This window comes from Symphalangus syndactylus, chromosome 11, assembly GCF_028878055.3.
Source record: "Symphalangus syndactylus isolate Jambi chromosome 11, NHGRI_mSymSyn1-v2.1_pri, whole genome shotgun sequence".
In the NCBI taxonomy this organism is placed as follows: domain Eukaryota; kingdom Metazoa; phylum Chordata; class Mammalia; order Primates; family Hylobatidae; genus Symphalangus; species Symphalangus syndactylus.
Window position 1 is genome coordinate 56,282,375 of NC_072433.2, and position 25,449 is coordinate 56,307,823.

A 25,449-nucleotide genomic window follows, 5' to 3' on the forward strand; every position below is an offset into this window, starting at 1 on the left:
GGGTCTGCTAATTTTGTACATTCTGCTTCTACTAACATAACATACAAGCACAACATACAGAACATTTCTGAGCACACACGGTGCATAATTAGGACACTAAGACCTCTAACTGAACACACTTTACATCCCCATGATTCCCTCTAATACAGCGCCCTTTCAGGCAGTTCCCCCCCCTCCCTCTGGGCACCTTTGTCACACATGGCGCCTGCCAAAATACACTCTTTCCCACTGGTCACTGAGGCCTCGTCCTACGCTTGTCTGCCCAGAATCTCTCTCAGTGTCTGGCACATGGTGGGCCCAGTAAATATTGTGAGGTGACAGTTGTGGGGATTCTCTGAGGAAGGAGCCTGCACAAAACACATTCTGTCCACTTTTTGATGGTAATTCTCCATGATGTGGGCTCTGAGGATACTGACTTTTTGTCTTGGCTCTGTGTTTCATCCAGGTGAAGGGCCCATTTGTCACCTGGCAGGTGGTACGGGACATTTTGCATGCCACGTTTGAAGAGTCTTTGGATAAAACATCTCATTCCGTTGGACGAAGAGCTCGCTACATAGTCAAAAACCCACAGGCCTATCTCAACTATAAGTAAGCCTCATTGAAGCCCCATCAGTCCGGGACACTGTTACGTCATCCCGTTTGCTTAAGAGTCTGGTGGGAAATGCGGCTGGAGCACACTGAGGTGTCTGATGGGCTGGCCAAGTGTTGGAGTCTGCTGGGGTGATGGACCTTGGTTTTTTGAGGGTGAGGGCCAATCATGATTCTGGGTGCTTTCCCATGCAAGGTATTGCTTGGACCTTATAGCGGCCATGAGAAGTAGGTGGTGGTATCCTTTTTTTGGATGAAGAAGCAGAGATTAGATAGGCTGACTCGCTAAATACCACGTGCCTAGCAGGTGGTGGAGGCAGAGGCAGAGGCTGGCTTTTCCTGCTGTTTTCGGCCCTCAGAGCAGTTCCTGAGAGCTCTGATTGGTGGCTCCCTCCAGCAGCAAGCTAGGCAGGACCTGGGATCATTGGACAGGATGCCCTCTGCCATGTTCTTAGCAGAGCTGAGAACTGTCCTCCTGCCCTGCCCTTGTGTGTGTGACCTCAGGGAGTCCCCTTGCCTTACCAGGCTGTAAAGCGGAACGAGTCTCTACCTGGCAAGCTCTTTATGAAGGCAGCAGTGCCTGGCAGACGGGAGCCCAGCAAATGCTCGTCGCCTTCCCCTTCATTTTCTCTTGGGCAAGTCAGGCTCTCCTTATATCATGGAGATGTGAAGGTTAGTGGAGTGGACACACCTGCTTTGCAGTAGATTAGAGAGCTTAAGAATAATAAACTCCAAAGCCTGTTTGATGTTTTTAAATTGTGTGATGCACTTTCACATAGGTCAGCCCATATGGTCCTGGCCAAACCCCCGTGAGAGACAGTTTGGGACTCAGTGTTCTCGGTTACACATGAAGGACGGAAGTTCAGAGAAGCCAAGGTGTAAAGTATGAACAGACCTGACCGAGGTCAGGCTTGGCTGACCCCAAATCCTTCATTCGTAAAAGCTGCAGTCGTGCAACAGGCATATAAGTAACTCACACTTCACGGTCAGCCAAGGCCAAAAACATGAGAATGGAGCTCTCTGAAGGTTCCGAACACGGGCATCATTGCAATTCCCAGACTCCAGCTTTGTCTCCTCTTCCTGCAGAGTGTGCCTGGCCGAGGTGTACCAGGATAAAGCGCTTGTTGGAGATTTCATGAATCGAAGAGGTGACTACGATGACCCAAAGGTAGGTCCTGTGTGAGTGTAGGGCTCAGCATGCTTGGGAGGTTGGGGCAGCTAGACTTCAGTCAGCTCTTCTCGTCCCACAGTGCCCCTGCCAGCCTTAGGAACGTGGACTTTGTTTCCTGCTCACTTGAGAAATCACCGAGTCAGCTCTCTGGTGTTGGCCTGGACTTGATCTGGCTTCAAGCACCTGTTTTTAAAGATGATTAGAATCTGACAGGCCACTTTGAAGGGCTGCTGTGCCTTGGGCCTGTTTAAGAAAATAGAACATCTCTTCAGAAATTACAGGCTTCCTAGAAAGCTTGCAGACTGGGTGTGGGTTTTCTTTCTGAGTTTTCTGTCCAGAGGGGCCAAGGCGGTGGCTGACAAGGAGGGAAGCTGTCTGCTGACCCAGACTCCTGCCCTTCACCTCAGAGGCTGCTCATCTTTCATTTCTGTGCTAACCCTGGACACTACAGTGTGTGTGGCAGGACTTGTGCCAAATGAGGCCAGTGGACAAGGAGAGGCTGCCTTTTCCCCAAGGAAGCCACAGGCGAGTGGGACAGACAGAGAAGTACATGGCCATTGCAGGACAGTGCACTCAGCTCCCGGAAGAGGAAGGCACAGGCCCACAGAGGTCGGGGAGGAGGCTCAGCAATGCTTTTGGATGGAAGGGACAGAAAAACCTAACCTAATGGGAGTATACGGCTTCCTTTTTCCCAAAGGCCAAGCAGTTGAGGGTAGGCAGTCCTGGTCTGTTGCAGGGGAGCAGAGATGTCATCAGGCTCCCAGGTTCCTGCCGCCACACTCTGCTCCAGGAGCAGTGGCCAGCTTTCCATCCTATGCTAGTCACCCTCTGGTTGCAAATGTTGACTATGAGAGCTCAAGTCCTCACAACAGAATTCCAGAGCAGGAAGCAGTGAAGAGAGGGGCAGCAATAGACCCACACGGCCCTTGTACTAGGGGGCAGCCTTTCCCAGGAGCCCCTGGTAGACCTGGGCCACGTGGCTGGGAAACAGTGGGACATAGCACAGGGGACCCAGGCTGCCATGAGTGGCTTAAAGTGTCCTGGTGTATCCTAGGAGGCTGGGCATCCTCCCTCCCCACAGCAAATTGAGACTGGCTAATCAGAAAGTGTGAGGAAAAATGGAATAGGTGACCCACAGACACCCACAGTGTCTGCCAGTGGGCTTAGTAAAGGTGTCAGCACTGGGCGAGACTGGAAACCGTGGCAGCTGGGGCAGTGACAGTGAGGGGAGAGGGAGCCGCGGGGCTGGCAGGCACAGATGCAACAGGGGCTGTGCCTGTACAGCCACCATGCCAGGGAGGAGCGGGAGCATACCATGTCGCATTGCACACCGGGTGACGTAACCAGCTTACTCCTCAGATCTAGGTCTGGACTGAGATGACTGCAGTGCCCATATAGAGGAGGAAATTGATTTGGGGGCCACCCGTGGAGTGTGAGGCTGGGGCAGAGGAAGGAGGCTGACTACACGGGTGAACCAGGGAACACCAGGCCTGGGAGGAGGGAGGCTGTGAGGGAGCACTCTGTGGGGCACGTTTGAGTCATCTCACCTGGGGCTTGGGAGAGTGCCAGTGATGCAGGTGTGAGGCTGTCGGCGGGTTAGCTGGCACTAGGTACCCCAGTTTCCTGAGCATAGTGGTGAGGGTCTTTTGCTTCCTCTACAGACCGAGCTTCTCAGATGACAGGTGACAGATGACAGGTGACCAGGGGAGGCACCTGGTCAGTGGTTCTTGGACTTAGCTGGTGCAGGAGTTTGTTACAAGATATTCCTTGGTGCATCTTAGCAAAACCTCCCTTTAGGAAGAGTAAGGGCTTAACCTCTCATGCTCTCATGTTGAAAGGTTTGTGCCGACGAGTTTAAAGAATTTGTGGAGAAGCTTAAAGAAAAGTTCAGTTCAGCCCTAAGGAATTCTAACCTTGAAATCCCAGACACACTCCAGGAGCTGTTTGCCAGGTAAGCCGCTTCTGGGATGGTTCCATGTGGCCCTCTCAGGGCAAGAGGAAAAGGCCAGCCCTGTCTCCCTTATCAGCAGGTCCGGGAAGCGCACAGCACCCGCCTGGCTGTGTTTGGCCTTGCAGTGGCCCTCCTGTCTCTCCTCTCATGGGTGGCTTGAACACAGAATGGGACCCAGCACCCTGCCGGGCATTTATGTTCATTCTCCCATTGGTCCTTCAGGCTTCCTTGTTTGGTTGGTGTACTTTTTGCTAGGTTTGCTTACTTTACCTTTGAGGAAATTCCTGTGTAAGTAACGTGCCCAAGGTCACAGTGCTTGTAAGTACCAGGGCCAGGATTTGAACATAGGAGGGTCTGTAACCACTTGGCGTTTGGAAGAAGATTCTTGGGTATGAGCACAGAACCCTGTGCAATTTTTAAATCTTAAGTTCTGTGAACTAGGCCTGTTTCCTCAGCATCTTCCAAACGTAGATCCCTTTTCTCTACCATCCTCACCCAAAAAGTCCCTCGAGCCACTGTTTTTCTGAATTTCTCCCTGTAAAATGATGGCGTCCATCAGTTCTGCCTGTGAACTGTACAGCACCCTTGCTCTCAACATTTCAGTTGAAGACCTCATTCCTTCATTCACTCAACAGATAATGTATGTCTCGCCCACTGTATTGCCATGCCTAAAGAGCAGTTTGCACTCGTTTTCAGAGTTGATGTCCTTTACCCACATTCCGGGTTTTGTTTTTGGTTTGCAGTAAACTGTTCCCCAGAATTCCAAAATGGCGTGGTTTCAAGTCAATCCAATGGCCTGTTTACTGATTTGTAATTTATATCTCCACATATTCTCAGTAAAGTTATGGGGCAACTTTTTTTTTTTTTTTTTTTTTTGAGATGGAGTCTCACTCTGTCGCCCGGGCCGGAGTGCGGTGGCGCGCTCTCGGCTCACTGCAAGCTCCGCTTCCCAGGTTCACGTCATTCTTCTGCCTCAGCCTCCCGAGTAGCTGGGACTACAGGCGCCCGCCACCATGCCCGGCTAATTTTTTTGTATTTTTAGTAGAGACGGGGTTTCACCATGTTAGCCAGGATGGTCTGGATTTCCTGACCTCGTGATCCGCCCATCTGGGCCTCCCAAAGTGCTGGGATTACAGGCGTGAGCCACTGCACCCGGCCTCAACTTTTAATCATAAAAGAAGACAGAGATTTTTAAAGGAGAGCCCATGAACCATTTAGAGAGAAGAAAAAGTTGCAAGTGTAACAGTTTAATACTGATTGTGATCCTGAGCATTCTGGCAGGCAAGGCAGAATAGAAAATGTTTCCAAGCCAAGTGTGGGGGCTTACACCCATCATCCCAGCAGTTTGGGAGGCCAAGGCGGGTGGATCACCTGAGGTCAGCAGTTCGAGACCAGCCTGGCCAACATGGTGAAACCCTGTCTCTTCTAAAAATACAAAAATTAGCTGGGTGTGGTGGCACGTGCCTGTAATCCCAGCTACTTGGGAGGCTGAAGCAGGAGAATCACTTGAACCCAGGAAGCAGAGGTGGTTTTCACATTTTTCTGAAAAGTTTCTTTTTCTTGGCACTAAATTATAAGAGGAATTTACTATTGCAATCGAGATTAATTTTTCCATTAGTTTGTTAGAAACCGAAGAAATGTCCTACAAATGGCCAATTTGCCATATTTTATAAAAAGGCAGTTCTATGATGTATTCTTAAATTTACTTGCTTGGTATACAGTAAAATAATATTACATGAAACTCAAAAAAGAAATGAGGAAGTGGTTTGTAATTCCAACACCAATATGGCTGCTCTTTGGGGATTTTCATATTTCTTTGTTTTAATTGATGAATAATAATTTTATATATTTATGGGGTATAGTGTGATGTTTTGATATATGTGTTCATTGAGGAAGGATGAAGTCAAGTCAACCAACATATCTGTTGCCTCACCAACTTCTTTTTTTGGCAATACAAACCTTAAAAATCTATTATTTTAGTAATTTCAAAATATGTAATGTGTTATTAACTGTGGTCACCATGCAGTTTTAAATCATGAAAACTTTTTCCTCTGGTCTAGCTGTAACTTTATACCCTTTGCTCAACATCTTTCCTTTCTTCATTCCTTCCCTTCCACTTCCCAGCCTCTGGGAACCACCTTTTACCTTTTTCTATGAGAATAATTTTGTTAGATTACTTCTGGGACATTTTCTTCCTTGTGCTTTTTTTTTTTTTTTTTGGATTGTAACACACCCACAGTTTTAGATCCTGTTCCTCTTACAATTAACAGTGAATCTTTGCCAATTCACGTTTTTCCATGTTGCCACATAATTGTCGGTAAGTGAAGATTGCACATTTTCTCAGCCCTCCTTTTTATAACAGGCAGAACAGGATATATTCTCATTTTAATTTACATGCATAGCGCTCGACATTTGGTGAGTTTAACATTTCTCCCACTCCCAACACTTTAGCCAATAAATGGCCATCTTGAGCCAGCATCCGCTTGCTTAGTGAGGAGCTGTTTTGTTTCATTGACATGCTCTTATGTTTCTTTTGCAGGTACCGAGTTTTGGCAATTGGGGATGAAAAAGATCAAACCAGGAAAGAGGATGAACTTAACAGGTAAGTACTGATGTATAGAGTAGCTTTTCCTCAGCTACTTAACTTGGTGGCTGACAACCTATTGCACTGGGGTAATCTAGGGCCAAATCCAGCCCACTACCTGTTTGTGTAAATAAAATTTTATTGGCACCCAGCCATGCCCATTCTGTATGTTGTCTATGCTGCTTTTATGCGAGAACATCAGAGGTGAGTACAGTTGACCTTTGAACAACTTGTGGGTGAGGGGACGCCAACCCCCTGCACAGTCAAAAATCCACATGAACTTTTTTTTTTTCCTTTTTTTTTCCTTTGAGACGGAGTCTGGCACTTTCGCCCAGGCTGGAGTGCAGTGGTTTGATCTCAGCTCACTGCAGCCTCTGCCTCCTCAGTTCAGGTGATTCTCATTCTTCAGCCTCCCAAATGGCTGAGATTACAGGTGCCTGCCACCACACCCAGCTAGTTTTTGTATTTTTAGTAGAGACGGTTTTGTGCCATGTTGGCCAGGCTGGTCTCAAACTCTTGGCCTCAAGTGATCTGCCCGCCTTGGCCTCTCAAAGTGCTGGGATTACAGGCGTAAGCCACCACTCCTGGCCTCACGTATAACTTTTGACTCCCTAAACCTAACCACTGATAGCCTACTGTTGATCAGAAACCTTATCAATAATAGACAGTTGATTAATATACAGGCGTAAGCCACTATGCCTGGCCCCACATGTAACTTTTGACTCCTCAAAACCTAGCCACTAATAGCCTACTGTTGACCAGAAACCTTATCAATAACAAAGAGTTGATTAATATATATTTTGTATGTTACATGTATTATATACTGTACTCTTACAATAAAATAAGCTAGAGAAAAGAAACTATTAACAAAAATAAGGGGCCAGGCATGGTGCCTCACGCCTGTAATCCCAGCACTTTGGGAGGGCGCTGTGGGCAGATCACCTGGGGTCAAGGGTTCAAGGCCAGCCTGGCCAACATGGTGAAACCCCGTCTCTACTAAAAAATACAAAAATTAGCTGGGTGTAGCAGGTACCTGTAATCCCAGCTGCTCGGGAGGCTGAGGCAGGAGAATCACTTGATCCTGGGAAACGGAGGTTACAGTGAGCTGAGATCACGCCATTGCACTTGAGCCTGGGTGACATGAGCAAAACTCTGTCTCAAAAAAAAAAAAATTAGGAAGAGAAAAGTATTTACTATTCACTAAGTGGAAGTAGATCATCTTAAAGGTGTTCATCCTTGTCGTCTTCATTTTGAGTAGTCTGAAGGGACAGAGGAAGAGGAGAGGTTGGTCTTGCTGTTTCTAGGGTGGCAGAGGTGAAAGAAAAATCTATGTATAAGTGGATCTGCACAGTTCAGACCACATTGCAGAAGGATCAGCTATAGTTGCAACAGATTCCATAGAGTCCACCAAGACCAAAGCCTGTGTTAACTGGCCCTTTAGAGGAAAAGTTCCTGACCCCCTAGCCTTGAATATCACTGGCCAAGCCTTAAGGTAGATTGAGGAAAGGATTTAAACTCTGAACCCATGAGCTTTCCAAACAAAACTCGGTTCCAAAAGCCCAGGTTTTGTTTTTCCATCTTGGATAATCAATAGTCACTTTGATTTTAGCTCTGTATTTCAGTGAGAAAACTTTTTTCTTCGGAGAAAAACTCGTTTAAAATTAGAGGGAAAGAAAAGAGAAGTACTAACTACATGTAAACCCATTCTGAGTAGGTCACCCCCTATCCACTAAAAGAAGCTTTTCTCCTGCAAAAATGGACCTGTTAGTAAAGCCTGGAAACCATCATATATTGTGTTTTCTTTTGTGAATAGTTTGGCATTTGTGTCCCTTTTGTGAGATTCAAGTTTTTTTCCCTAAGAATTGCATCTGCCTGAGCTGAGCAGTGCCTGTGGTCTCATGGCGCTCTGCCGCCCCCTCTCTTTCAGCGTGGACGACATCCACTTTCTGGTGCTCCAGAACCTGATCCAGAGCACGCTGGCCCTCTCAGACAGTCAGATGAAGTCCTACCAGTCATTCCAGGTGGGTGCTGGCTGCCCAGCATCACAGCGGGGATGTGGGCCCTTCCGAGGCCAGGCTCGTGAGGTGCTGGCCCATGCCCTTCTAAACCGTGGGCTCTCGGGCTGATTCCCCCAACATGCCAGCCCACATGTCTTTCAACTTTATTTTTTTATCGTTGTTTTATTTTTATTTCTTTGTGTTTATTGTGTATGTTTATGGTATACAACTGGAGGATTTGATGTACGTATACATTGCAGAATAATCGCCACGATCAAGCCAATTAGCACATCCATCACCCCACATAGTACCTTTTCTCATTATGGTAAGCACACTTGGCGATCTCTCTTCCTGGTGCATTTCAAGTGTACAGCACCAGATTGTCACCTGTCATTACCAAGCTGTGAGCCTCCAGGGCTTAGCATCTCATAGAACTGAAGCTTTGCACCCGTTGGCCAGCTTTCCTCATCTCTCTCTTTAGTCTTTTTTTTTTTTTTTTTTTTTTTTTGAGACGGAGTCTCGCTCTGTCACCCAGGCTGGAGTGCGATGGCGCAATCTCGGCTCACTGCAATCTCCGCCTCCCGGGTTCACGCCATTCTCCTGCCTCAGCCTCTCCGAGTAGCTGGGACTACAGGCGCCTGCCACCACGCCCGGCTAATTTTTTTTTGTATTTTTAGTAGAGACGGGGTTTGACTGTGGTCTCGATCTCCTGACCTCGTGATCCGCCCGCCTCGGCCTCCCAAAGTGCTGGGATTACAAGCGTGAGCCACCGCGCCCGGCCTCTCTCTTTAGTCTTTAAAGCGTGGGGATGGGATCCAGTGACCTCCACAATCCCTCCCAGAGCTGAGGTTTTTAAGTCTAATGTTGAAGACAGAAAATGAAGCAGGAGAGGAAATGAGGCATGGCAAAGGACCTGAGAAAGTAATTGAGCTATATGGTGTAGCTTTTCAAATCATCACTTTGGAATGCCGAGATATTCTGGTTGTGGGAGGTCACTGGATGAGAAAGCTGCCTTTCCGTGGGCAGTGAGTCATGTGTCTCCCGAGGACACAGGTCCACATGGCCGCTGTACTGCAGCTGAAGGAAGATGAGAGTGAGGAAGGGAAATCACGGTGAACCCCCAGTGGAGCCTGGGAAGTCAGTAGTCTCACTACTCTTATACAAATGTGGGCACTTGAGGTTTAGAGAAGTTAAATCACACACCTGAGACCACATAGCTCAGTCATCACCCAAGACCCCAACAGAGAGGTGCTGAGGGGGCCCAGCCAGTGCCGCCCAGGGCCTCGTTCTCCCCCAAGTCATCACAAGTGAATTCTAAGGAAGACCCATTCATTTTGTATTTAATCACTGACCCTAAAAATCTGCTCCTGGCTTACATTAACAAGCCACCTAATTTGGAATACAAGGGGAAAAAAAGAATAAGAAAACAAAGGGACTTTCCTAGTCCCGCCGATGAATTCAAATGGGTGAGGACCCGATCATTAGGGCGCATCAGAGTCCTCAGAGAGATCTTGTAGCATGTGGAGCCCAAGCCCTATCCTCAGAGACTCCAGTCAAGAGCAGCGGAGTGGGGCTCTGATAAGAGTGTGCCACCCCTCCCCAATCCCGAAGGGGCCCATGGGCCACCCTTGCAGAAACAGCAGTGTCTACCCTGGCGGGGCGCTGCACATGCTTGTTACTTTGGCCACAGCGGGGCAGGGAGGACTAGGGGAAATGGACCTGGTTCAGGAAAATGCCAGGCTGGGCTTTAATGCCCTGCTTCAGAGCAGCACCCTGGCCCTAGTCTTTAACAGCCATGGCCAGGCCTCAGCACACCCAAGACTGAGTGTGCATCTGATTTCTCCTGTTTTAATCACCACCTGGAGGTTCTCTGTGCCTCCTGCAGGGACACGTGGGACCATCAATCAGAGAGGCCCAAGAAATGTCCTCTATACACTTGCTGTGCATCCCTTGAACCCTGTGTTTTATTTCCTCCTGCCTGTTTTACACATACGGTCAAGTGTACACATTTGGAGTGGAAGGCTAGTATCTGCCATGCACCCTCTGCCACCCCAGCATTTTGTAGATGAAAGCAAAGCCCTGTCTGAGCCTGAAGTTGCTGAGAAAAGAATAAATAGTATTGGGTGAAGTTCCAAATAAACAGTCCACAGACCGTATTTTATTGGTCTCACACTTGTTTAAAAGGAAAAAACAGTTTTTTTTTTTTTTTTCAAAAAATGTTTTTTCCAACATTGCACATGGGAATCCAAATTTCTGACTTCTGGCTGTGGGGTAGGCCTTCCAGCTGTCATGCTAATTAGTGGCTCAGAGCTGGAGGGGACTTTGGGGATCCTTCCCACTGTACCCCACCTCCAAACAAGAAAGCCCAGCCCCAACGGCAAAAGCCAGGCTCCCTGCCTTCCAGCCAGGCCCATCCCCAGTATTATCCCACGGCTTTTTCCTCCTCCAGTTCCATCTCCAGGTGGCACCTGGGCTCTGATGTGTGGTACCGAAGGCCTAGTCACTCTGCCTCAACCCCCAGGGGCATGGAAAGTCACCTTAGAAAGACCACCGGCCTGCGTGGCCTCCCTCCCCGAGCAGGAAGCAGGACACTTCTTCAATGACTCTTGAGTGAGGACTGGAAGGCCAACAGCAATGTCAGAGCCCCATAGGGGACCCCGCGAGGCTCCCCTCAAGGTTCCGGGAAGCCAGTGGAAGGCTGCAGGTGGGCTTCCTGTGCCTGTGACAGCCCAGCCTCTCGGAAATGTGAGTGGGTGGACCATACCCTCCAACTCACCACACATGGCCTGAGCAAGCGCTCCTATCCTATTGTGTGGGCATACACCCGCTCGCTCGTTATATTCAAATGGAAGAGAAGAGCAAAGTCACAGAAGGCTTGTCACAAGGAGTGAGATGCAGCTTCCCTCCAGTGCTCTAGGGAAGGATGATGGTGTAATGGCCACTCCCAGCTTCTCCCGTCCACCACATGGAGAGTGTTCCCCCATAAGGTCTGATGGTCTGCATGCCCAGGACTGGCCCACAGGTGCTGTCTAGAGGAAGCAGAGTTGCACAGGCTTCAATCAGACACGCTCCGGGGAACACCTGAGTGCTGCCTCAGAGCCCCAGCTGACCACCGCACCGGTCCCCAGTCCCCTTGTGTCCCTCTGCTGGAAGGAAGGTGCAGTGGTGAGGTTGCTCTTCTCTCCTCTGACCCACCCCTGCCTGACAGTGTGACCTCAGAGGATCACTTAAAGTCCATGTGCCTCAGCCTCCTCTGTCGCTCGAGGTCCTGGGGGCAACACCTAAAATCCTTAGACCATGACAGGGAATTTTCTTGGCCAGCACTTTTGGGAGACAGTCCTATAGGAGCTCTCTCAGAGGCTGGCAAATGCTAGATACTCAGGAACTGCTGGTTGCTTGCCCTTTGCAGAAGCTTGGAGTAACAGAGACCTTTCTGACCACACAGTCCTTTGAGCTGCTCGTCGACTAGGCAGGGCCCAGGTCCACGAGACTTAGCAGACTGAGTCATGAAGTCACCATGGCGTGTCCAGCAGAGGCACTTCCTTCCACCTAGGCACTGGGGTGGCAGCAGCAAGAGTTGAATCTAGGCCAGGCATGGTGGCTCATGCCTGTAATCCCAGCACTTTGGGAGGCTGAGGCAGGATGAGGCCAGGAGTTCAAGACCAGCCTGGGCAACATGGCAAAAAACCCATCTCTACAAAAAATACAAAAATTAACCAGGCATAGTCCCTGTAGTCCCGGCTACCCAGCAGGCTGAAGCAGGAGGACTGCTTAAGCTAGGAGGTCGAGGCTCCATTGAGCTATGTTGGTGTCACTGTATTCCAGCCTGGGCAACAGAGTGAGACCCTGGCTCAAAAAAAAAAAAAAAAAAGGAGTTGAATCTGTGTTCTCCTGGGACTTCCAGACAATGAGTCAGCAGATGAGATCGTTTCAGGTAGCTGCTATGGAGAAAATAAAACAGGATCATATAAGGCAATTGACCACAGAGGAGGAGAATGGAGAAGGATTTGTTATTTGAGGGGAAATATTTGGGCTGAGCCCTGACTGTTGAGGAATCAGCCATGCAAAGATTTAGGGGAGCAGCAGGGCAAAGGCCCCAAGGTAGGATGCCTGGGCTTTTTCAAGAAATGTAAGAAGGTCCAGGAGGCTGGAGGGCAGTGAGCAAGAGGTGGTATTGGGGGACATGAGGCCAGAGTGGCAGGTGGGCGGGCAGGGTCCCATTCATCAGGCTTCTTGTCGCGAAGGACTGGTTGTGGTCACATCTGCAGAGGGAAGTCCTCGGGGGTTTTGAGGCAGAGCAGGAATGTGTGGTTTGATTTAGGCATGGAAGGATTACTTTGGCTGCTGTGGAGAATGGTCAGGGGTTGGGGGAAGGTGACATGGGGAAGGAGGGAGACCAGTCAGCTGGGGACGATGGTGAGAAAGAGTGGTGGCATGGACTAGATGGGCCAGTGCAGGTGGCACGAACCCGACGCATTGGAAGGTAGAGCCCACCTGACGTGCTTTTGGCTGGGTGGGAGGCCAAGGGACAGAGTGGTAGACCAGATGATTCTGTGTTGATTCCCTCTGTCTGCATCCAAAAGAAATCGGCTTGGGAGTGAATAGCCCCCCTGTCTCGACAGTTCCCTGTCCTTTGTGGTCTCTGGTCTCTGGAAGTGTGACGTGATGGCCTGAGAATTGGGATTGCTGACTTCCTCAGCACCCCCCCCATACACACACTCACTGACACACACATACACCAGCCTGGGCCTCCCACAGTCGGTCACTTCCTCTATAAAGCATCAGCCGCAGCCTCTGCCTCCACATACCCCAGCCCTCTCCCTGGCCGCCTGGAGAACCCTACTCACCCTCGCCGCGCTGTGTTGCAGACTTTCCGCCTCTATCGGGAGTACAAGGACCACGTTCTTGTGAAGGCCTTCATGGAGTGCCAGAAGAGGAGCTTGGTCAACCGGCGTCGGGTCAACCACACCCTGGGCCCCAAGAAGAACCGGGCCCTGCCCTTCGTGCCAATGTCCTACCAGCTATCCCAGACCTACTACAGGTGAGTACCTGTCAGGAGCCCTGGGTACTCTGAGGTTGAGCCACGCCCTGTCTGTAAAGAGGAGCAAAGGAAGCACTGTGGCCATGAAAGCGTGTAGGAGCCGGGGCCCCTCGCAGCCTCATATGCAAGATGCAGGCTCTGGGGTTTCCTGCAGCCCCTCACCTCCTTCCTGGTGTGGGGATCAGGTGAGCGCTGGCAGCATCTTTGTGTTGGTGGCATTACCATTTTGCAGGTGGTTTCTTTCTGTTTCTCTCGTCAGATGGAGTGGAATCAGTTTTGCATTTAATAATTGGCGTGGCTGGAAGTCCACCCTCCAGTTCCAGCATAGCCTCAGTCCCTCTTCCGCGTAGCCCTGAGACCCGGGAAGCCTCCTGGGCTCATTCGCAGCACCAGCAGCCAGTGCAGGGTTGGGGTGCGGAGGTGCATTCAGACAGGCATCCTCCTGGGGCTCCCTCCTGAAGCACTCTTGCAGTGTGGCTTCATGCCACAGAGGGCGTTGCACCACCAGCCTCCTGACCACACGCAGAGAGTCCCTGAGAACATTCCCAAGCTGCCACCTTGATGGCTTCCCCTTCACACTGTTCTCCTTGCCTGCCCTCAGGTCTGCACGGGGCTGCAGTCAGATGCTCAGAGACAGCACCATGAATCTTTTTTTGGTTCTTTGATCCCATCCCTTCCCCGTGACAGCAGATACTTCCTCCTCCCCAAACCCTCACCCTGAATGACAGGCCTCTGGGAAGTAGGTGTGGCAGCAGAAGATACGTGTCCAAATCCAACAAGGCCATTTGTCACAGAGACACTGCTCTGACCACATGTCCCCATCTGAACCAAGGGCAGTGGTCAGCAGACAAGGAAGGCCTTTTGGGTCCCTCCCTCTGACCCTGGTAGCAGGGTCGTGGAATGTTGCTCTCTGGACAGAGCCGGGAAAGTGACTCACCAGGCGCTGCATGGAGACAGCTTGGGCACACGTGTAAGACCAGGGCTGGCTTTGTGCGGAGACTATTATTACAGAAAGCATGTTCACCATCCCTAGTTCAGCAGCTGTGTACAGTGAGCCCCTGTAAGGTGAGCCTGCCAGCGCCCTCCTGGAGTGCCAGGTGAGGCCACATTGAATTAGATGAGGAGACAGGACTCTGCCTGGAAGGTACTCAGGCAAGCGGGGAAGAGAGACACAAACACCGCTAGGTGGGAATGCAGCGCCTTCATCTGGGATGAGACAGAGAGCTTTAGGGGAGAAGTGGGGCGTTTTGCTTAGTTCTCACCATAATGATTTGACATGCTTATAGCCCATCCAAATGAAGGCTTTCCACGGCTGGCCCTCAGTCAGGCCCTTCCTTTCTTTTTGTCTGTGTAGGATTTTTACGTGGCGATTTCCAAGCACCATCTGCACGGAGTCATTCCAGTTTTTGGATAGAATGCGGGCTGCCGGCAAGTTGGACCAGCCTGATCGTTTCTCTTTCAAAGACCAGGATAATAACGAGCCCACAAACGACATGGTGGCCTTTTCACTGGACGGCCCTGGAGGAAATTGTGTGGCTGTCCTGACCCTCTTCTCTCTGGGCCTCATTTCCGTGGATGTCAGGATCCCGGAGCAGATCATCGTGGTAGACAGCTCAATGGTGGAGAATGAGGTCATCAAAAGGTAAGAGTCCTGCATCTGCAGCATCAGGTCTGGCCACGTGCTAGGCATTGGCCAGATACAGACGGGCAGGGGTCAGCAGTGCCTTCTGGGAGCTTGTGGGATGGGAGTTGCAGATGAGTGACAGGATTATAGGCCGGTGTCCAAGGTGTCCTCTGCTGGTGCCCCCAGGTGTTATGGGAATCAGCCAAAGAGGACGCAGCACAGCGGGGCAGGGGAGGGGCAGGGAAGAGAAGGGAGGACTGTTCCTGAGGGCCTTGCAACGGAACTGGGGCTTCCTGGGGAAATGAGTGTTTTCTGGGCTGAGAGACGGGCAAGAGGAACAGTCCCCACAGAGATGCAGATATGTGACAAGGGGTGAGCACGGTGCGCGGGAAGGTGGGAAAGGGGATGGATCTGGGGCAGCCGTCCACATCAGCCTTGGTAATGAAGCACAGCTAGTTGCTGGGGCCACTGCTGAAGCCCAGCTACAGAGGCCTCTTGAGGGAGGGGAGAGGATGCAGTAGCAGCTGGCTGGCCTATGCTCAGGTATCCAGGTCACAATTCCCTTCTAGCTTGGGGAAGGACGGCAGTCTGGAGGATGACGAGGATGAAGAGGATGACTTGGACGAAGGCGTAGGGGGCAAGCGCCGGAGCATGGAGGTGAAACCTGCGCAGGCCTCCCACACCAACTACCTGCTTATGAGGGGCTACTACTCCCCTGGCATCGTCAGCACCCGCAACCTCAACCCCAACGACAGCATCGTGGTCAACTCCTGCCAGATGAAGTTCCAGCTCCGCTGCAACCCTGTGCCCGCCCGGCTCAGGCCCGCTGGTGAGTGCTCCTGCTGGTGCTGTGGGAGGGCCTGGCCTCACCATCATCCAGGAAGACTCTGAGGCCCGGCCTGGGACCTAGACCTTCAGGCTCCCCAGGCCAGGCGTGCAGCCACAGGACACACAGAAAAACACACCCCATCCTTGCAGCCGACTCAAGGGATGCCTTCCCCAGGTGCCTGTGCTGTGTCCCCATCTCTGTGGGAAAGCTCCCCGCACCGCCTCTTTTAGTCACAGCTGTGCTGCAGGCACCAGCAGTCACTCAGGCGCGCTCACAAGGAAGAGCAGAGCACTTCCGCTTCCCCACCCCGCCCACTCTCCACGGGCGGCCCTGTCACTGCCCGGGCTCTAGTCTCCTGGTGCTTGGCTCTGCAACTCTAAAGTGTGTGCTCTTAGGAATCTTTTAGGTATTATCTTTTGACCCCTTGCTAGGAAAGATAAGTATTCCGCTCACATTCATGATCTCCTGCCTCCTTTACTTCCAATTTTGACACTATTTTAGTTCTACTGATGACCTTTGAAACTTTACTTTTTATTTTTATTTATTTATTTGAAATGATTGAGACGGGGACTCGCTATGTTGCCCAGGCTGGTCTCAAACTCCTGGCCTTAAGTGATTTTCCCACCTCCGCCTCCCAAAGTGATGGGATTACAGGCATGAGCCACCACACCAAGCCTATTTTTTAGAGATAGGGTCTTGCTCTGTTGCTCAGGCTGGAGTGCAGTGGCACGATGATAGTTCACTGTCATCTCTAGCTCCTGGGCTCAGGCCATCCTCCTATCTCAGTCTCCTAAGTAGCTTGGACTATAGGCATGTGCCACCACAGCCAGCTAATTTTTTAATTTTTTGTAGAGACAGGGCCTTGCTCTGTCGCCCAGGCTGGTCTCATGGCCTCCCAAAGTGCTGGGACAACAGGCATCAGCTACCATGCCAGATCTAGTTTATGTAGTATTCTAAATCCTTTGTTGCCATTTCAATGATGTTCTCAGTGTCTTTACCAGGAGCAGATTCTATGTCAAGAAACTCAAGAAACCACCTTCTTTGGTCATCTATAAGAAGCAAGTCCTCATCTGTTCAAGTTTGATCCTGAGATTGCAGCAATTCCATCCCATCTTCAGATTCCACCTCTAGTTCTCTTGTTATTTCCACTGCATCTGCAGTTACTTTCTCCGCTGAAGACTTGAACCCCTCAAAGTCATCCATGAGAGTGGGAATCAATTTCTTCCAAACTCCTATTGATGCTGGTATTTTGACCACCTCCCATGAATCACAGATGTTCTTAATGGCATCTAGAATGGTGACTCCTTTCCAGAAGGTTTTCAGTTTCCTTTGTCCAGATCCATCAGAGGAATCACTATAATAGCTATAGCTTTACGAAATGTATTTCTTTCTTTTTTTTTTTTTTTGAGACAGAGTTTCACTCTTGTCGTCCAGACTGGAGTGCGGTGGCATGATCTCAGTTCACTGCAACCTCCACCTCCCAGGTTCAAGTGATTCTCCTAGCTCAGCCTCCCCAGTAGCTGGGATTACAGTGCCCACCAACACACCCGACTAATTTTTGTATTTTTAGTAGAGACGCTGTTTTACCATGTTGGGCAGGCTGGTCTTGAACTCCTGCCCTCAGGTGATCCACCCGCCTTAGCCTCCCTAAGTGCTGGGATTACAGGTGTGAGCCACCATGTCCGGCCATCAAATGTATTTCTTAAATAATAAGACTTGAAAGTGAAATGACTCCTTGATCCATGGGGTACAGAATGGATGTTGTGTTAGGCGTGAAAACAACATTCATCTCCTTGAACATCTCCATCAGAGTTCATGGGTGATCAGGGGCATCATGAATCAGCATACCATTGAAAGGAATCTTTTTTGTCTGAGCAGTAGGTCTCTACAGTGGGCTTAAAATATTCAGTAAGCCACATTGTAAACAGATGTGCTGTCATCCAGCTTTGCTGTTCTGTTTATAGAACACAGGCAGAATAGATTTAGCATAATTCTTAAGGGCCCTAAGAATTTGGGGATGGGAAATGGGCACTGGCTTCAACTTGAAGTCACCAGCTGCATTACTTACTATCGAGAGTGGCCTGTCATTTGAAGCCTTGAAACCAGGCCTTGCCTTTTCCTTTGTAGCCGTGAAAGTCCTAGATGGCATCTTCCAACATAAAGCTGTTTTGTGCACATTGAAAATCTGTTTAGTGTATCCATCTTCGTTAGTGATCTCAGCTAGAGCTTCTGGAGAACTTGCTGCAGCTTCTCCATCAGCACTTGGTGCTTCACCTTTTACTTTTATGTTACGGAGATGGCTTCTTTCCTTAAACTTCATGAACCAACCTCTGCTAGCTTCCAAGTTTTCTTCTGCATCTTCCTCACCTCTCTCAGCCTTCATAGAATTGAAGAGAGTTAGGGCCTTTCTCTGGATTAGGCTTTGGCTTAAGGGAAGGTTGTGGCTGGTTGGATCTAACCAGACTGCTGAAACTTTCTCCATATCAGCAACAGTGCTGTTTTTGCTTCATTATTGTTTGTGTGTTCCCTGGAGTAGCACTTTTAATTTCCTTCAAGAGCTTTTCGTTTGCCCTCACAACTTTGACTAACTTTGGCACAAGAGGCCCAGCTTTCATCTATATTGGCTGTCACCATGCTTTCCTCGCAAAGCCTGATATTTTCTAGCTTTTGATGTAAAGTGAGAGATGTCCAACTCTTCCTTTCACTTGAACGCAGAGGGGTCATTATAAGGTTATTAACTGGCCTGACTTCAATATTGTTGTGTCTCAGGAATAGGGAGCCCCAGGAGAGGGAAGAAAATTGGGAATGGCTGGTCCCTGGAGTTGCAGAACACACATGATATTTATTAATTAAGAATGGCTGGTCCCTGGAGTTGCCAGAACACACATGATATTTATTAATTAAGTGTGCTGTCTTATGTGGGCATGGTTTGTGGTGCCCCAAAACAATTACAATAGTAAGGGCAAAGATCACTGATCACAGGCCACCGTCACAGATATGATAATCATGAAAAAGTTGAAATATTCTGAGAATTCCCAAGCATGACAGACACAAATCGAGCACACGGTGTTGTGAAAGTGGTGCCCGTAGACTCTTGATGCAGACTTGCCGCAAGCCTTCAGTATGTAAAAAACCCAAAAACACAATATCCGTGAAGCACAATGAAGTGAGGTGTGCTGTTGAAGTTGATGGTGTTCACTGTATGTTTCATAACCACAGTTAGAATTCTATACTTTGTCTGGAGTTTGGACTGCGCAAAAATGTAGTGATAACCTATCAATTATGGCTTTAGCAGAGACATATTCCATAGGAAGCAACAGAAGCCAGCTCTGGCTAGTGTAGGCGAAAGTAGGGTGGGTAGAAGGGACCTGGAGTATCTCACAGGGTCTAAGGAACAGTGGGTACATGAGCAGCAGGAAGGGATGGGACTGGGCCAGCCCTGGTCAGGGACTCCCCGTCAGAGCACTCGACTTTACGGTTCTCGAACCCCAGTCCTCAGCCTCTGTGCCCTTCACTTTACATCTTGAGCAGGAGAATCATAGTGGCCAGGAGAAATCTAGTCAGCTGTGTGTCCCAGTCAGCTGTAGTCAGAGGCCCAGGGTCACAGATCAGGAGCCTGACTGCCAGGGGCCCAGTGTGTCTGCCCAGCAGGTGACCCCTGTGGCTGTCGGGGAAGCAGTGAGTTGGTGCTGGAGCATGCCTTTCCTGAGTGTGGCCTGTGCATTGGTCAGGGGAGGGGGGCCTCTGTTGGGCTGCCTCTGATCTTCCTCTGTGTCCCCACAGCCGCTCCTCTGGAAGAGCTAACAGTGGGAACCTCCTGCCTCCCTGACACGTTCACCAAGCTGATAAACCCCCAGGAAAACACCTGCAGCTTGGAGGAGTTTGTCCTCCGGCTGGAGCTGTCTGGGTATAATCCCGAAGACCTGACTGCTGCCTTGGAGATCTTGGAAGCCATTATAGCCACGGGTTGTTTTGGGATTGACAAGGAGGAGCTGCGCAGACGGTTCTCGGCCTTGGAGAAGGCAGGTGGTGGGCGCACCAGGACGTTCGCAGATTGCATCCAGGTGAGCTGTGCTTTAGGTTAGCCAGATATCACTGAAGCGGAAATTGCAGCTCCCAGGCCAGGTGCACACTGAGGACGGGCTTGATTTGGGGCGTAGCATGCTGCGTTCTTTTTAAACATTGAATTAGTCATTAACATTTGAAAACTGGGGCATTTCACGTCCGCTTTGAGGGTGCAGTTGTGGATCCCCGAAGGTCACACGGCTGACGTGGTTCATGAGCCGCCAGAGAGGAAGAGAGGCTGCTCCAGGGCACAGGGCTAGCAAGGGGCAGCCCTGGGGCTGGGAGCCAGGCCCGCTTCGTGGGCCTGGGCTGCTCGGGGCACTCAACCCGCCAGGCAGGGGAGGCCACTCCTCGTCCCCCGTCACCAGCGTGGAGAGGATCCCGGGCTCCCCACAGACCCCGCTTGTCTCCTGCCTCCCCAGGCCCTCCTGGAGCAGCATCAGGTGCTGGAGGTCGGCGGCAACACTGCGCGCCTGGTAGCCATGGGGTCTGCCTGGCCCTGGCTCCTGCACTCCGTGCGGCTGAAAGACAGAGAAGACGCCGACATCCAGAGAGAAGACCCCCAGGCCAGACCCCCGGAGGGGTCTTCCAGCAAAGACAGCCCCACTGAGGGGCAGGCACCTCCTTCTCACAGCCCCCGGGGTACCAAGAGGCACGCCAGCTGGGCCAGTGAGAATGGGGAGACCGACGCCGAGGGCACCCAGATGACGCCTGCCAAGAGGCCAGCGCTCCAGGACTCAAACTTGGCCCCCAGCGTTGGGCCCGGAGCTGAAGACGGGGCAGAAGCCCAGGCCCCATCTCCACCCCCAGCTCTTGAAGACACCACTGCAGCGGGAGCAGCACAGGAAGACCAGGAGGGTGTCGGGGAGTTCAGTTCCCCAGGCCAAGAGCAGCTGAGCGGCCAGGCGCAGCCTCTAGAGGGCTCTGAAGACCCCAGAGGTACCGCGTGCCTTGTCCCCTACCCCACCTCACCCCACCCTCGCTTTCCCTCCCCTCCGCCCTGATGGGCCTCACACCTTCCTCTGGGATGGGGCACCTGCCACTGGCACAAAAGGGGCTTGACTTTCGCTTCTCAGAGCCTGAGTCCTGAGCGGGATACTGCCTGTAAATGCATTTCCAGGGGAGGGCAGGCCTCCCACATCCCCAGGTAGCACTGTGAGTTCTGGAGCAGGAGCTCAGGTGGTGGGGCCAGCGTGTGCGCTGCAGCGGCTGCTGTGGGGCAGTGACGGCATGGTGGTCTCAACTTCCTGGGGCGGCAGCATGCCCTTTCCTCTCCTGTGCGTCTGTCATCAGCAGCGGCCTTCTCATGTGGCTTCTCGGGGCATTTTTGTTTTCTTTGGGGTGTTTTTGCCTCGAGTTTTACACCACCCTTGTAGTCAGGGCTTCTGGGGGGAAAATGAGATATTCGCTGGCTTCCTGTGATGTGGGGCTCATCTGGGCCTGGGACGCTGCTTGCATGTGGCACTGTGTGCAGCAGTCTGCCCGGCCCCGCCACCTCCAGGGTGGCCGCTCTGTGAGATGCTCGTTGTCCTTTTTTTTGACACTTCATCCCCTGAGCCTCGAGGTGCCCTGCTCATGCTAGGTACCATGCTGAAGGCGGGGAGGCAGAGATGGCTTCCCTGACTTTCTGAGTCTCTCACATTCTCTTCCTCTTCCCTCAGGGTGCACAGAGAGTTTTGGAGCCGGCAACATCTCCCAGGCAGCGCGGGAAAGGTGGGTGTGGGGTTCTGGCTCCGGGGCCTGGGGCGGGGCTCTTGACAGGGACTGAGTGTAAGGATTTGTGTGAGGGTCTTTGAGGGTCTTTCCCCGGGTACCAGCTCTGACAGCCTGCCCGGCACCGTGGTTCTTGGCAGGGGTACTTGGAGGGGCGCAGTGGGCGAGCAGCAGGCGTGCTGAGCACCAGCAATGCCCAGGTCGGCCTGGAATGAGGGCTGCGCTTCCAGAATGCCCAGGGCGCTGGTGGAGAACCATGCCTGGTGCTGTCAGCTGTGCTTCACTGGCTCCTCACGGCCCACAGGCACCTCACCCGCTCCTGCAGATGAGCCAGGGGTCCACAGAGGGATAAGCCCTGAATGCCCAGCTGCCCCTGGGACAACCATGCCACAGAGTTACAGGAAGCAAGGGGGCCGCAGAAGCCCATCTGGTGGGGGCGCCTCCTGTGAGTGTGTGTACTGACCCCAGATTGGCAGGGCCCAAGTGCCCTGGCTTTCAGGAGCTCAGGTGTGCCCCCTCCAAGGCCCAGCCATAGTGATGAGAGCCTGGTGTCCAGCTCTTCCGGGTCCGCGACACTCCTAGGCCCCGGGTGGCTGTTCAGTCCCTGGTTTAGTAACAGAAACGTCTGTTTCGAGGAAAGCGTGCCTGGAACTCTGCACATGGCATGGAGCAGAGCTTCAGGGTCATGCTCCTGTGAGCTTCGCCACAACCTGGAGGTGGTTTCTGCCTGGGCTGCCAGGAGAGCTGGCAGGTCCAGGAGTCACAACCCTTGTCCCTCTCCTGCCAATGTGGGTGGGCCCACTGAGGCCTCAGTTACAGCTACATCTGCGCAGGACCCCACGTCGTGGTTCCACCCAGCTGGCAGTCAAGGGCCCCTCTGTCCAGACAGGAGAGAAGCGGGGAGTGTGGAGAGCAGAGAGCAAGAGGTGGCCGGTCTCAGCCGTGTGACCTGGGCCAGGCCTAGGACGCCCTTGAGCCTCAGTGCTCTGTCTGAATGAGCTGCCCTCCTGCCCCTGCCAAGCCCTGATGTCAAGCCTTCTCCCTGCAGGGACTGTGAGAGCGTCTGCTTCATCGGCCGGCCGTGGCGTGTCGTGGATGGCCACCTGAACCTGCCCGTATGCAAGGGTATGATGGAGGCCATGCTGTACCACATCATGACCAGGCCTGGCATCCCCGAGAGCTGCCTGCTGCGCCACTACCAGGGGGTCCTGCAGCCCGTCGCCGTGCTGGAGCTGCTCCAGGTATGGGGCCTTCCCGGGTTCAGCAGGGTGTGGGGCGGCTGGGTGCACTCAATGGCCCGGCCATGATGTTCAGGCCCCAGGCAGCATGCGGTAGCACCATACTGCTTGCCTGCTCTCCTCCCCCAGCTTGTCCTGGGCTCCTGCCTCTCAGGCCATCCCTCAGCGTCCTTCACCAGCTCCATGCTGCTGGCCAGGCTGGAAGATGGGGTGCCTGGGGTGCTTGTCTCTGATGCTTTCTCTGTGCCAGGGGTCACTAACTCATGAGCCCGCCGGGCCCCACGGGTCAAGCAGCTGCCCCCTGGTGCAGCTGCTTCCTGCTTGGCTGACAGTTGCCCTGTGCTCCCATGGCCCTGTGTGCCTGGGGCCTCTAGCTTCTCTGGCAGCTAGGAGCTTGACGTTCAGTGTCAAATACTCCATGAGCCAAACAAAACCCCACCTGGAAGCCAGTCTTGGCTCACAGGAAGCTGGGATGCAGCCCGCGCTGCAGGCCTCCGCAAATGAGATTCAGTGTGGTGGCTCCAGCCAGCGCTGTACACCTGCTGCTCGGGCTGCTGCCTCTCCCGCCAGGGCCTTTGCCTGAACCCTCCTGGTACATCCCCACTTGCCTCATGCCCAGTTCAGGTGCCCCCTGCTCTGGGAAGTGGCTCCCTCGTATAGAGAGGGCATTCCATAAATGCTTGAAGAATAAATCAACAAGCAAGTGAGGGCAGTGCCGCTGTAACCTGTGTGTCTGGTGTTTTCAGGGCCTGGAGTCCCTCGGCTGCATCCGGAAGCGCTGGCTGAGAAAGCCAAGGCCCGTCTCGCTCTTCTCTACACCCGTGGTGGAAGAGGTGGAGGTGCCCTCCAGCCTGGACGAGAGCCCCATGGCCTTCTATGAGCCCACCTTAGACTGTACCCTCCGGCTGGGCCGTGTGTTCCCCCACGAGGTCAACTGGAACAAGTGGATCCACCTCTAGGACCCCTGTGGGCATCCCCTCCCTCCCAGCCACCGTCTGCCACACCACTCCTGCCTGATGCTTGGCAGACCCCACTGTGCCATGGCCTTGGATCTGCCGAGCCTCCTGCAGCAGGGGACGGGTGCTTTGGCCAGAGTTACAGCCCGACACGTTTCCCACTGTACTGGAACTCTGGAAAGAGGGACTCCCCCACCTGCCTGTCCCCCAGGCTCTTCTGGGCCTGCCCCTTGGGAACTGGCCTCATCACACCAGGAGTTGGTGCTTCTTGTCTCTGGGTCTCCGGAGTTCGCCCCGCCTGTGCACACCTCATATTCCAGACTCCAGCCATCTCTGCAGGATCTCCTGGCTCTTTGAGTGCCCAGGTGCCACCAAGAGGAAGGGCCTTGTGGGATACACCTTGCAGAATAGGGATCGGTGTGCCCTGCTGTGAGGGGCCCCCCATGGGGACTGTGGCCCCTCTGCAGGCAGGACATCCAACCCCTGGCTGGGACTGAACCACCCAGAGCAGAGCGGCTCCCTTCCTGGCCTTGCGAGTCACCTGGCAGGCCCCAGCTGGGCTGGCTATCCGTGTCCCTTGGCCTGGCTGGTGATTCCCCGCGGGCCAGAAATGAAGAGTCCCTGTAGGTTTTGGTTTTGTTTGTTTTATTTTGTTCTTTCACCTTTTTTCCTCATTAAAAAAAAAAAAAAAAAAAAAAGTCCCTGTGGAGTGTACTTATTTATTTTTTGATTAAAGGGAAGTAAAATGCATTCTGTTTTGTGTGTTTCCTAAAGAATCAGTGATTCCCCTAGGGGACTCCCTGCTTTGGCTGCAGAACAACCTGGAATGGCTGTTCCATTGAAACCAAAGGAAGAGGGAAGGCCCCGATCCTAAGCTCGGCAGCCCCGCCCAGCCTCAGCCAGCAGGTGAGAGATGGCCTCCAGGATGGAGAGAGGCACAGGCAGCTCCCTCACCACCTTCTCAGCTGGTCCCAGGCCTGTCCCCCACAGAGCAACTCCCAGCTCAGTGCCAGGCCCACGATCAGCTCAGCTCAGCTCAGCACAGCCCATGTTGGCAGGGCCTGCGGGATGGGTCTGGCCCCTTGAAGTTCTCTTGAGCTCACATTGTTACATTTATTTAAGTTAGTTGCCAACATTTTTAAAATGTAGAGTTAACATTTTTTTTAAAAAAATTCAGATTTCTGTCTTCTCTTAAAATGGAAAGTTCCAGTAACAATGGACTTAGCTTCCTGCCTGTGGCAGTCAGAAGTGCTAAGCAGAGGCCGCTCCCTCTAGGTGGGGTGTGCCCCAACCTGGCCAGCTGTGTCTCACACCCACCTGCAGCTTCTCTCACCTAGAAAAGTGTCCCCTCTGGGGAACATGTACCCCTGACCTAACCCACCTTCCAACTCTATGTCTCCATCCTCCCTCTATGAGGGACCAGGGCCCTGGTCACTCTGGGCGACACTTCTGGGTGAGGAGGGACAAAGGCAGAGACTTGGGAGTCAGAGTCCTGAGAGTGAGTCCCCGCACTGCCAAGCGTGGTCAGGTCTTAGTGTCCATTTTTTTTCCCTTTAAAGTTTCACTCAAATGTAGAAACAATAGTGTTCTATGGGATTTCTGAGGCAATCAAGTAGAATAATGGATGTGGTCTGCTTCGTAAATAAAATACTGTACAAATGCTAATTATTTGGGAAAGTGTGGTGTGGTGGA

At 52.1% G+C, this 25,449-nt stretch overlaps 1 protein-coding gene across 2 annotated transcripts in view; it reads left to right on the plus strand.

Moving 5' to 3' along the window:
• Positions 1-24,507, plus strand: part of GTF3C1 (general transcription factor IIIC subunit 1) — an 89,786-nt gene extending 65,279 nt beyond the window's left edge. The window contains exons 25-37 of one of the 2 annotated variants that reach the window (XM_055232670.2): positions 446-588; positions 1,675-1,756; positions 3,598-3,710; positions 6,250-6,312; positions 8,222-8,315; positions 13,160-13,332; positions 14,687-14,974; positions 15,526-15,785; positions 19,569-19,849; positions 20,273-20,789; positions 21,512-21,563; positions 22,612-22,804; positions 23,548-24,507. In XM_055232670.2, coding sequence (XP_055088645.1) covers positions 446-588; positions 1,675-1,756; positions 3,598-3,710; positions 6,250-6,312; positions 8,222-8,315; positions 13,160-13,332; positions 14,687-14,974; positions 15,526-15,785; positions 19,569-19,849; positions 20,273-20,789; positions 21,512-21,563; positions 22,612-22,804; positions 23,548-23,760 — 2,472 coding nt within the window. In that variant the 3' untranslated portion in view covers positions 23,761-24,507. The remainder of the gene's footprint in view (positions 1-445; positions 589-1,674; positions 1,757-3,597; positions 3,711-6,249; positions 6,313-8,221; positions 8,316-13,159; positions 13,333-14,686; positions 14,975-15,525; positions 15,786-19,568; positions 19,850-20,272; positions 20,790-21,511; positions 21,564-22,611; positions 22,805-23,547) is intronic. The other variant, XM_055232671.2, reaches the window with a different exon arrangement.
• The last annotated feature ends 942 nt before the right edge of the window (positions 24,508-25,449 follow it).